Source organism: Entelurus aequoreus, linkage group LG16, assembly GCF_033978785.1.
Source record: "Entelurus aequoreus isolate RoL-2023_Sb linkage group LG16, RoL_Eaeq_v1.1, whole genome shotgun sequence".
NCBI classification, from domain to species: domain Eukaryota; kingdom Metazoa; phylum Chordata; class Actinopteri; order Syngnathiformes; family Syngnathidae; genus Entelurus; species Entelurus aequoreus.
The window spans coordinates 49,611,946-49,624,864 of NC_084746.1; the positions used below are offsets into that span (position 1 = coordinate 49,611,946).

Consider the following 12,919-nt stretch of genomic DNA (forward strand, 5'->3'; position numbering starts at 1 on the left):
TAAATATCTTGTCTTTGCAGTGTATTCAATTGAATATAAGTCTGCAAATCATTGTATTTTTTTTATTTATTTATGATTTACACAACGTGCCAACTTCACTGGTTTTGGGTTTTGTTCAATGACATGGACCGTATTTTTCGGCCGAAAATGCACAATAAAGAAGGAATAAAACATATATATGTCACACTGGAGTATAAGTTGCATTTTTGGGGGAAATTTATTTGATAAAATCCAACACCAAGAATAGACATTTGAAAGGCAATTTAAAATAAATAAAGAATAGTGAACAACAGGCTGAATAAGTATACGTTATATGAGGCATAAATAACCAACTGATAACGTGCCTGGTATGTTAACGTAACATATTATGGTAAGAGTCATTCAAATAACTAAGATATAGAACATGCTATACGTTTACCAAACAATCTGTCACTCCTAATCGCTAAATCCCATGACATCTTCTTCCTCTGTGTCGCTTCTAAACAACTCTGCCAACTCCAAAGGTATGTGCCGCTTCCTCTTGCCGTTTTCTGCTGCATATTTCACTACGTCCAGCTTGTAATCTGCAGTATATGATTTCCTTTTCGGTGCCATTTTTGTTCAGCCCTTCTCAGTTTTTATAAGTTACCGCCAATGTTGAAATTATCCATTTTTATAGCCACGGACATAGTAGCAGGTAGCATCCCTTGACCCACAATGCACTTCTGCCATGACCCGCCCCCGCCGAATTTTTATTGGTTGACGTGTGTGTGACGATTGCTGACGTTCGCCTCGTCTCTTACGGGAATGAGATAAATAATATTATTTGATATTTTACGGTAAAGTGTTAATAATTTCACACATAAGTCGCTCCGGAGTATAAGTCGCACCCCCGGCCAAACTATGAAAAAAACTGCAATTTATATTCCGAAAAATACGGTACTCGAATTCTAAAATTAGCACGCACCAACGAGCCAAGGAGACGCTTTTGTATGTTTAAGTGCCTAAAGCGCACAGACGTGCGTGTGCTGCTGCAAAACTCTCTTGGAACAATAACACATTTATTGATCAATATAGAGATATGCGTGCAATGAAGTGTACACTGTCTTTAACATTAACGAGGAGGAAGGATACATTGGTTTTTTTTTTAGTCGCGTTATATGTGCGGGCACTGTCACGCCCGACTCCATCCACACTAATGGAAGTTAACTTCATGATCTGCCGTTAAACAAGGACTAAAAACATGAGATAATGTTGCATCTTCCTTATGACACAAAGCAAAAAGTCTTGCTTGTCAAAGTTATTCCATCAGCTGGTCCGACATCAATCGTATCCAAAACAGCTGACTGTCGTTGGCGCTGGCGGGACTGTCGCAAAGCCCATTTTGATGCGTCTTTTTTGTCAATGTGGAGTGAAAAAAGCAGCATATTTACATTCAAACTTACAGTAAATCCTCCTATAGTGTGTTTAAAGGCAGCAAGGCAGTGTTGCTGAGCTTTGGAAATGACAGCGCACAACCATGACGTCATCAGATGAGTACTAGTCTCCGTTTGTGCCGTGTACACGCATACGCAGAGCAGAGTTTTGGAACTCAACATTTGGCCAGTGTTTGCAAAAGCCTGCATTTTTAGGTACAAAAAGTATGCATTTGTGTGTGGACAAAAGGCCTAAACCCAGAGATAAATATAAAATATAAATATGTTTATTAAGTATCCATGTTTGTGTGGACATGGCCTTTTACTTCTCTGATGACATCACGGCTGTGCCCTGTCATTTTCAAAACTCAACAACACTGCTTTGCTGGTTTTAAAAACACTATGAGACAATTATGTTTGAACATAAACATGCTGCTATTTTCACTCTGAATGAATACAAAAATGACCCATCTGAATGGGCTTTCAGTCCCGCCAGTGCCAACGACAGTGAGCTGTTTAGGATCAGATCGCTGTCGGACCTCCGGCTGATGGGGACAATTTTGACAAGCAAGACGTTTTGCTTTGTGTCATAAGAAAGGTGTAACATTATCTACGTTTTGTATCCATATTTAACGACAGATAATGAAGTTAACTTACGTGTGTTGCTTCCATAGATGGAGCCGGGCGCTCCCGCATATAATGCATCTGAGCGACAACAAAAACATACATTGTACCTCCTTGTTAGTGTGTAGTGATGTAAAAACAATATACCGGTACACATTATTGCACATATAATTAGGGATGTCCGATAATGGCTTTTTGGCGATATCCGATATTCCGATATTGTCCAACTCTTTAATTACCGATACCGATATCAACAGATATATGCAGTCGTGGAATTAACACATTATTATGCCTAATTTGGACAACCAGGTATGGTGAAGATAAGGTACTTTTTAAAAAAAATAATAAAATAAGATAACTAAATTAAAAACATTTTCCAGAATAAAAAAGAAAGTAAAACAATATAAAAACAGTTACATAGAAACTAGTAATGAATGAAAATGAGTAAAATTAACTGTTAAAGGTTAGTACTATTAGTGGAGCAGCAGCACGCACAATCATGTGTGCTTACGGACTGTATCCCTTGCAGACTGTATTGATATATATTGATGTATAATGTAGGAACCAGAATATTGATAACAGAAAGAAATGGGGGGAGGGAGGTTTTTTGGGTTGGTGCACTATTTGTAAGTGTATCTTGTGTTTTTTATGTTGATTTAATAAAAAAATAAAAAATAAAAATAAAAAACCGATACAGATAATAAAAAAAACGATACCGATAATTTCCGATATTACATTTTAACGCATTTATCGGCCGATAATATCGGCCTGCCGATATTATCGGACATCCCTACATATAATGATCACTATATAGTTCATAAAATGTGCTATAGTTACACAATAGTTTTGCAGGCGCGATAAGGTGTCAGGGGGGCAATTAGAGGCAAGGGACTTCTAGTATTAGTGTTTTTTCCCCCATTCTTGAACAATACATAAGCCTCCAGCTAAGTGGCAACACTGCTCGAATTAATCACCAGGCTCAACCATGAAATATGACCTAGTATAAGTACATAACCCTTCAGCTTACCAGTTATGAGCTTATAAATGAATAAATATTGTCAGGTTCTCATTAGCATTACAATTCACGGGGTGTATGAACATTTTTTGTCTGAACCACTGATTTACGCAGATGTACTTTGATCCTGAACTTGAGGTATTAAAGGTATATCAGGTATTACATTCAAGCTTTTGTATTTACACATGAATCTTCATTGGATAGAGGGTGCAGCTGCCACGAAGATCACTTAACATTTTTTGTTCCAAATATGTTCCTGTGTGAAGCTAACATTACACAGCTTTATCATGTTGTACAAGTGTGTTCTGTGTGTAAACAGCATGTATGTTGCCAATGATGTCCCCAAGCAGGGCAGGACTAAAACAATTTTGAGAAGCACTGGTTTAGTGGCAATGTACTTTTGTCTATAAAGTGTACAAGCCGCCCCTACTCGCAGTGAGAGCCATTTTGCACAATAAATAGATAACTCACTTCTTGGTGACCTTCACCTCCGCATCCTGGAGCCATTGCTTCAAAGACGCCAATTTGGACTCAGCTTCCTTTGACTCGGAGGAAAAGTGAGACTTCCAAGCCACAGGTACCGATCTAAGAAACCACAGAAGAACCTTAGCGTTAAATGCTAAAGCTTCATTGAGGCTGGGATAGAGCTAAATGTGTGGAAATAAAATAAGCGGTGCATACTTTGTGGCGTTTGGATCCCTGAAGTAGCAAAACATTTGCTTTTTTGCAGTCTCGCTATTAAGGGCCTGAAACTGACGCATCTCCATTTCTGTGACTGAAAGACCATCGGGGGCTTCTGCCAGCTGCACACATTGAACAATATGCTCATGTTCACAGTGGAAGTCAGCATTTACATCTTCAACCACAAGATGGCGGTTTGTGTTCTTACCCATCTGTACTGCGGAAGATCAGGTAGAACAGGTCTGGGCAGTACAACGCCATACCTCTCGCCAAGAATCCCTACTAGCATCTGGCTGCGACACACCTCCGCCAGGCACAGCTCGGTGGCCCGGCCCGTCTCCTCCTCAGTCACACCCCAACGCAGTTCCACCTCCTGCAGATGGAGGCGGTGTGCCGCAGCACGGCGCCGGAGCTCCGGGAAAACGCTACGTACCAAGATGTCGCGCTCGGCGTGCATGTCTCGGAAGGTGGAGGAGATGAAGACTCGCACGCTTCGCCACCTGTAGATGGACGAGGGGGATGATCACGTAAATTAGGTAGAGCACATCCCCATAGGTGTTCAGAACTTACTTCAGCTTAGGCATAGTAGGAAGTGACATGACGCTGCATGTAGGTTCAGGGTCTTTAGCTCCCTGTGGTGGTGGGATGTCATACACTTTGTCCAAGTGCTCCACGCGGTCTAGCAGCCTTGATGACCCTCGCTCAGTCACAAACCTGATCAAAAATCATAATATCAATAAAAATACTGATTGAAATGCTAGTTGATGTTTTACCTCAGCATTTGTTCGCTGAAGCCTGCCAGCTTCACATGGTTCCTGTTGGATGTGATGCACTGGTTGTCCCTGGAAAAAGACCCCCAAAAGACAACATGAACTCTTGGGACAAGTAAGGATTGTTGAAGCTTTTTAGTAAGTAACATCTTACCGTTCTAACATGGTGATCTCAATAAAGAGAACATTGTTGCTGGTTTCCTTCTTGTGGCTGTTTATAGCCCACTCCACCTCACTGTTAGTCCAACTCTCTGTCAGAGAAATGATGGTGTCCACCTGAAGTAACACAGTTCAGCATACAAATGTCAAAAATGTCTTGCTAAGATGAATAATTAGGACTCATCCGATTAATGATGTAGCAGATCCATGTTAGAAATGTGAAGCTTAACCTGGTCGTGCAAATGTCCTTAGGACGGCACTTTTAATCCTGTCAGACAACTTTTAATTTGACCAAAACTATTGTGAATTCTCAACTGAACAAACCTTGTTTTTCTTGAGGAACTTGGGGAAGTAATGGCTGAACTCAGGCCTCTTGTCTGTCTCGTCTCTGAACGTCTGTGTGAGGACAGCAAGTCAGTGACAATCATGTGTGCATTCTTGTCTGGCGTGACGTTGCTACCTTGATTTGCTGCATCACACTCCTGACATTTTCTAACAGCACATCAGACGTCAGCTGGACGTGGTCGCAGTGATTCCAGTCCAGCAAAAAAATGTGCACGTCTTCGCAGCTGCTGGCCGTCATCAGAGCGAGCAAGGCGGCCACCTCCATCATCTGAAGAATGAGAAGACATCAGTGCAAGACTCAAGTGGAATCCAGAGAATAAAAGCGTCATACCGAAGGGGAGAGCTTGTCCTCTTTAGCTTTTGTCTTCTTCTTCCTTTCGCCTTCATCTTTCTCCTCTTTGTCCTGCTCCTCGTCATCCTCTTGGTCGTCCTCTTTGTCTTGCTCCTCGTCTTCTTGGTCCTGCTCCTCGTCGTCCTCTTGGTCCTGCTCCTCGTCGTCCTCTTGGTCCTGCTCCTCGTCGTCCTCGTCGTCCTCTTGGTCCTGCTCTTCCTCCTCGTTGTCTTTGTTCGAGTTAGGAGGAAGGCAGAAGTCCAGTTTTTGGCTCCAGGAATAATTGTCATTAAAGTTGACATTGAGCAAAATGACCGTGCGTCCTGGCAGGGGGGGGATGTTGTAGCGGCAAGAAATCTGCATCGCCTCCTCCAGAGCTTCCCGATAACGGTCCAACAAGTCAACAGTGTACTGCTTCTGACTGCATACACAATTAAAAAAGAATGCTATTAAAAACATTTCCTATTTGTATTTTTCATATTATTAAATTCCCTTTTTATCACATTTAATTGCAAATCCAATGCTCATTGGAGGTGCAAGTACATAATGTTAATGATACAATACAGCAGGGGTGTCAAACTCAAATACAGAGTGGGCCAAAATTGAAAACTGAACAAAGCCGCGGGCCAAGGTTGAACAAATTAACCTTTTAATAGGGACCCAAACCAGTTTTGCATTGAATATTGAACAAGCAAGGCTTATATAACTTTATAGTGACATGCAAAATCGAGTTTCAAATAATAATAATAATAATTCAAAAATATCAATGGCATATCAAACAACATTTTAATAAAAATCGAATGTCTCTTTTCTATTTGCAGCCTTCTGAGGTAAATATCAACATAAACTTTTTCCACAGGCTAATAATAAATTTGAAAATAAAATAATGAATGAATCAAACATTCAAGCCTTGAAGTAGCAGAGAAAGTGCATGAATAAAATGTTAATTATTGCTGTTTGCTACACTGATTTACTTTAACACTGAATATGGAACAAGCAACGCTCATATAACTTAATAGTGCAAAATCAACTTTAAAAAAAACAAACGAAAAAACATCAATGGTATATTAAATACAAATTAAATAAAAAATGTAATGCCTCTTTTCTATTTGCAGCCTTCTGAGGTAAATATCAACATTAACTTTTTCCACAGGCTAATAAATTTGAAAATAAAATAATGAATAAATCAACCATTCAGGCCTTTTTGCTGCTCAGTTTGCGACACACTGATCTAATCTGATGTGCCCAAGCCAGATACCTGCCATCTTTTCTGGGATGCTAGTTCATTAATGTCGGGGCTCAGGTGGGCGGGGTTTGGTGGTAGCGGGGGGTGTATATTGTAGCGTCCCGGAAGAGTTAGTGCTGCAAGGGGTTCTGGGTATTTGTTCTGTTGTGTTTATGTTGTGTTACGGTGCGGATGTTCTCCCGAAATGTGTTTGTCATTCTTGTTTGGTGTGGGTTCACAGTGTGGCGCATATTTGTAACAGTGTTAAAGTTGTTTATGCGTCCACCCTCAGTGTGACCTGTATGGGTATTGATCAAGTATGCGTTGCATTCACTTATGTGTGTGTAGAAGCCGCATATATCATGTGACAGGGGCCAGCACGCTGTTTGTATGGAGGAAAAGCAGATGTGACGACAGGTTGTAGAGGACGCTAAAGGCGGTGCCTTTAAGGCACGCCCCCAATATTGTTGTCCGGGTGGAAATCGGGAAAATGGTTGCCCCGGGAGACTTTCGAGAGGGGCACTGAAAATCGAGAGGGTTGGCAAGTATGAGTATTAGCGGTGAATGCGGTGTTACAGCGGCACCGCCGCTGTATAATACACGGGCGCCATTTTCCACCCACAGCTCTTTATTGACCTTCTGCATAGAAAAATAAAAATAACATATTATTAATGGTATATTGTTGGATATTACACTAATTTTATTTATCAGCTATTAATACAAAGCTAAGATGTGGATGTTTTGTCGGTAAAATTGTTTTACCGACATTGGATTTGTTTTAGCATACTTAGTGCACAAATCTATTAAATTTGCTGGAAAGATTTTAGAACCCCCGGAATATCTCTCGTTATTTCTATATTGTTCTGTGTCACGAGGGGACAGCATTATAAAGCCCAAGTCCTTTGTTGCTGTAATTTCAGCTCAAAAAAGCATCCACACACAATGTCCTTCCTCTGCTTCATATAGCCACAATGTTGTCATACTTTGCCTTGAGGAGCTGATCCTTCTTCATGCGGTATATACGGTAGATAAACGGCACTCCAAGCGTCACCTTCAGCCGCTTCCTGTTGGCCGTTTCCCAGTCCAGGCGTTGGAAGCGTTTGCTCTTGGGGAGCTTCTTGAGGATCTCCTTCAAGATTTCGTTTTTTTTGGTGGAGAAATGTTTTGATGACGCTGATAATTAAACAGTCCACAGGTAAGTTGATTAAAAGACAGTTTCGGTACCACGTGATGGATTAGTATCTCACCCATTTGACGAAGCTCCATGATGACTTTGTAGGCAGACAGGAACCTGAAAGGAAACTGTCGGCTCTGAAGGACCGCTTTCTGTTAGCACAAAAAAAGCATTAAAACAAAAAAGTCTTCTATTGGCTATACGTGACCAAAAGGATGAACATAAGAATGTCTGACCTTATTGGTAAGCCTGCTAAGGACCTTCTGGTGATGTGTCTGACTGATACCTTTACTGATCATGTTCCTCAGGTTCCTCAGCATGGCCATGAAAGGAAGAGACTTGTTGTCTGTACAGAATTCAGGAGTATATTACAGCTCAGTGCACCTTTTATATCAGTTTTAAAACTTTGTGTGTGTTTCTCTACAGATTATATTGTTGCTTCATTTAATCGTTTAAGTAACTAAAATTTATAAAATTTGGACTGCTTGGCGTGCCCAGAACTTTTGAATGCGGACATTGTTCCCGCACTGCTGCTGCAATAGAGCGGTGGTGAGTGGGTGTCATGATCTGTGTGGCGCGGAACATTATTTATTTATAATTTTTTATATTTATATTGATGCACACATTAAAAGTGAAATTTCAATGTTTATGATGTGCATTTATTAGAAAAAAGGAATGAAAGTTATGGAAAGAAGCATTTTTTATTTATTGCAACTATTTTCCTTAAAGGGGAACTGCACTTTTTTTGGAATTTTGCTTATCATTCACAATAATTATGAAAGGCATGACGGATAGATTTTTTTTTAATGCATTCTAAATATTAAATAAACGTAAATACAATTCCGCTCCACTATTTCCTCCAAAAAAATCCAATAAATAACCATTCAAAAAGCGTTGAGTATTGAATATTTAACCAAGTATTAGTGACATTGTTATTATAAGCGCTAACGCAGACAAACTATTTATAGCGGTGCCATGATCACAAGCTTGCGTGCCTATGTTTACATCATCGAGTGGTCTGCTGCTTCCTTGCTCCCTGTAAGTTTATACTAGATCATATATCATGCATCTCACCTGCACAGAAGAAGTGTTAGCAGGTATTCCCACAAGTAAGTACACTTGACAGCCATTAGGACCACAAACTGATATTTGAGCTGTAGCCCATGCATATACTGCTGTTCTTGTCTTTTTAAATCGTAATTTCCAAAAATGTTTAATATTTAACAAAAAAGTCAATCAAGGCATATTATGTATTAGTGTTTGTCGAGCAAATCTCAAGTCCTCAAATTTGCGACTTGATTCTGACTTTAGTCGAGTCATGTGACTCAAGTCCCCCACCTGTGCTGCGTTTAAAAAAAATACAAATAGAAGTACCATTACACTCCTACTGTCACACTCAGCAAAATTAACTACTATGAGGTAAGAACGAACAGAATTAATATTTTTACAGTACTGGTATGTCTTATTGCGGTTAGTCACCATCATTTAATGTCAACATCCTTGCAAGACTCAAACACTGACAGGAAGTTGCATAGAAACAAACTCGAAAGGAGTGCAGACATCCACCGAGGCTTCATTGGATCAGCATTTTGATTTTAAATGTGCCTCATTAAAGGTTTATGATTTAGTCTTTATGTCCAATCTAGTGTTGTCCAAATCTGGTCACAAATCTGTGTGACCAGACCCAGTTCAAAACTTAATCAATATGTCCACCATCTAGATTGCTGAATCCAATGTTATTTTGAAGCCATATTAAAGCAACTTATTGAAGCAAAAATGCATACCAATGAGTTTCTCCCACGTAGTGGCATTGTTGCCCTGCAGACTGAGCAGACGCTCCCATGTCTCTGCCTCCTTGAGCTTCATCCTTTGTCCCGCCCTCTCACGCTCCCAAGCACCCGTCAACCCACTGCGGTTGAACGTCTTCAGGTCTGAAGGATACCTGTGAAGAAGACCCCCACCTTGATGAAGTCACTTCATCACAGCACCGAGTACACCGCTGCATCATTTCGGAGGTTCTTACTTCCGTCCCAGCACGGCCATAACGTGCTGAGCTGGCTCTTTAATGTGAAACAGCTTGATCATCTTTTTCATGTTGAACTCACTTTGCTTCTTGTCCACCACCAACTTCTCATCCAGCTTTAGCTACACACACATTAGCAACAGATAAGCGTTCTGTGCTTTCATCGCGTTTGCAAGTCAGCAAATTGTCACTTAGACTTAGACAAACTTTAATGATCCACAAAGGAAATTGTTCAACACAGTAGCTCAGTTACAATGATGGAAAGTGTAAGGATGGAAAGGACAATGCAGGTATAAATAGACTAATATAGCGATAAAAAATCTAACATATATACGAATATATACATGTGTACAGAATAATATATCTACAGATATATTATATTATGTCTATAACTCACATATTTCTCTAAAGCAGATGCATCAGACCGGAGGAGGTTGGCCCATGTTTTCAGCTCCTTCTCAGTTGGTTTCTGCAAAAGTTTATTCAAAAGAACATATCAAAAATGAATGTTTTCTAAGTAATTATAAATTAACCAATGATCCGATTAATTTCCTCTCCATTTCTCAGCAAATAATGCATGGGTGTTAATGACAAGAGGTGTACGATTTGATGCCGATCCAAATGTACGTCCTCAAAGAGTGATCAGAAAGTTGTTTATTCAAGTAAAGTGATTATTTGATAGGAGGCCTTTATTTGTATACATTTTTTTTTACGGGTGTAGCTAAAAATGCGGCTGTTCGATGGAGAATTACTGTGGACGACACACCCTAAGAGCAGTATTTACAGATTTCTTTCCTTGGAAAACACACACAATAACACATTCTGAAATAAAAACAACAGTGAGTGATTTTCTCTACCTTTTTTTTGGATCTATTGCGGTTGTGCTTGCAGCGGTGTTTGCGCGTGTTGTACTTGGCCAGCTGATACTCGCTGAACTGTTTGAACTTGTCAGCCATGGCCTTCTTCAGACACATGGGCAGCGAGCGGCTGAAGCACTGCAAACACATCAAACTGGGAGGTCAGCCGGGAGAAAAGAGGGCACTGCCGGTGACAGGTTGCAACGAGCTTGGCGCCGATTTACCGTCTTGTAGATCCGAATCACTTCCAACCAATCAGACGGCAGCTGGATGATGGCACAGAAGTATCTGCGGACGTGACACTTGGAGGTGGACTGGTTGGCAGCCAGAGCCAACAGGAAGTTGGCTGTGATGCGGATGTTTAACTCCTGTCTTGCATAAAGCGCCACCTAGATGGAAGAAGCACACAACGAGTGGTGAGTTGATTTTTAATTGAATAGAGGCGTTAATTTAAAACAAATATTTATTCTAAAAACATGATGGCTCTTTGACTGCTATTTTTGGTGTATTTTTCCCTTACCTTAAGAACAAACTGGGGGTCAGACACAGAAATATCCTTGACCATGTTTATGATTCTGGTCCACAAGCTTTCCTGAGAGTCCCAGTCCTTCTGACCCGGGGGGTCGCACTTATTGACCAGGGAGCAACACACTGCATTCAGCAGGCGATACTGAGGGACAGAACATGAAAAGCACTTTGAAGCCATAATATGGCAATCATTTGAAGATGGCCATCATGTTTAGTTAACGTCAAAGTTAATCACAAAACAATATCACAGTGGTCATATTTAAATACAGCCTAATACCTCCAGGGGCATCAAAGTGGAGGAGTGAGGAGGGAAGTTATACCGGGGCCCCTAGACTTTTGTCAAGTTTGATGATTTTTTTCCCCCTATCATTTAAATATGCAAGTTAAAAAATATGACGTCATAAATGCTAATACAAAATAAATATAGCCGTGAAAGTTCAATAATAAGGTTGCTTGCAAATTAAGACTAACTACCTACACCCACTGCAAAAAACACAAAATTGTTCCACCTGGATAGTGGAAACCCCAGCATGGAACACGCAACACGGACGTCAAAACGTCATCAAAACTCACTTTTAAGCATTCACACACAACACCAACATTTTGGAACATGGATAAGGTAAAAGAAAAAAAATAATACAATAAATCTATCTGTGGCAGCATTGGAGAAAGTTATGTTTAAGTTTCACTTTTGCATCTCATTGCACATAACTGTGGTGCGTTTAAAGACCCTCGATTAAAGTTATAAACAGAGGTGTCACTTATTTTTTACAGCCAGGGGGAGACTTAACAATATTAATATACAATCATAATAATAATGATGTAATATTATGATTGATATTATTGACAAGTTTATAGGATTATTTAAAATTATATTCTGGCCACTTTATATAGAATTTGTTGGCACTTTTTTTTTTTTTTTTTAATAAAAAAAACCTCCCTTTTTTACAAGCAAACCAAAATTATTTAAATATGTTTAAATACATTACAGGGGAACAACACTTTTTTCGAAATTTTAGCTATTATTCACAATACCTATGTAAGACAAGAACATATGTTTAAAAAAAAAAAATCATTCTAATTAAAAAAATACAGCAAGTGGCAAACAATGCAGCTATTCCACCTATAACGCAGTCTAAAAAAACATCCAAAAACTGCCAACAAAATTTTAAAATTTACATCTCGTGACCTGAATATTAACCAAGTATTAGCAATATTGTTATAATAAGCAGATGATGTTTCGTCCAGAAGTCTGCTCGCTCTCGCTGCCGCTGTTCTCTGCTCAAAAAGCTAAGTGCTATCTTTCTATCTGTGTGCTTCTAATTGTTTTACAGCTTTCTTTATTGCTTCTCCAACATATTTAGTAGTCTTATCAAACTTACAAAGCACCCACTCTCTGTTTCACAGTCTCACTTTCAGCTAGCTAGTTGCTAAGCTAGGAAAGCTAAGCTAGTCACTCTCCGAAGCTATTGCACTCTGAAGACAGCAAGAACTTGACTCAGTGAAAGAAACAAAGGGAGTATGGCTTCCTGTTCTTTGTGCACATTTCTCATAGGTTGGCCCTACTAGAGGGCTAGGACCGTTTGCTAGCATTACCTGTTGCGAGCGGACTAGCCCCGTTTGTAGCAGACCTAAGCGGCCTACAAGTCATGGTGAACCGGTTGAGACGCATAATAGATTTAGCCCTTTAGCTAGTCCTACACCCCAGTCTGCAGGACAGCACACAAAATTATTCGTAATTTTTTTCCACTTAACGAGGCATCTCCCATTAAGTATACGAGTGCAAATATTGC

At 40.0% G+C, this 12,919-nt stretch overlaps 1 protein-coding gene across 2 annotated transcripts in view; it reads right to left on the bottom strand.

The window, feature by feature from the left end:
* Positions 1 to 12,919, bottom strand: part of LOC133631131 (telomerase protein component 1-like) — a 60,814-nt gene that overhangs the window by 37,712 nt on the left and 10,183 nt on the right. For both annotated transcript variants that reach the window (XM_062023213.1, XM_062023212.1), the window contains exons 4-21: positions 11,119 to 11,268; positions 10,823 to 10,987; positions 10,599 to 10,736; positions 10,139 to 10,210; positions 9,742 to 9,863; positions 9,503 to 9,660; positions 7,955 to 8,064; positions 7,792 to 7,870; positions 7,528 to 7,717; positions 5,320 to 5,740; positions 5,104 to 5,256; positions 4,968 to 5,039; positions 4,639 to 4,760; positions 4,488 to 4,556; positions 4,285 to 4,428; positions 3,923 to 4,214; positions 3,715 to 3,836; positions 3,505 to 3,618 (exon numbers count right to left, since the gene is read on the bottom strand). In XM_062023213.1, the coding sequence (XP_061879197.1) occupies positions 3,505 to 3,618; positions 3,715 to 3,836; positions 3,923 to 4,214; positions 4,285 to 4,428; positions 4,488 to 4,556; positions 4,639 to 4,760; positions 4,968 to 5,039; positions 5,104 to 5,256; positions 5,320 to 5,740; positions 7,528 to 7,717; positions 7,792 to 7,870; positions 7,955 to 8,064; positions 9,503 to 9,660; positions 9,742 to 9,863; positions 10,139 to 10,210; positions 10,599 to 10,736; positions 10,823 to 10,987; positions 11,119 to 11,268 (2,693 nt within the window). The remainder of the gene's footprint in view (positions 1 to 3,504; positions 3,619 to 3,714; positions 3,837 to 3,922; positions 4,215 to 4,284; positions 4,429 to 4,487; positions 4,557 to 4,638; positions 4,761 to 4,967; positions 5,040 to 5,103; positions 5,257 to 5,319; positions 5,741 to 7,527; positions 7,718 to 7,791; positions 7,871 to 7,954; positions 8,065 to 9,502; positions 9,661 to 9,741; positions 9,864 to 10,138; positions 10,211 to 10,598; positions 10,737 to 10,822; positions 10,988 to 11,118; positions 11,269 to 12,919) is intronic.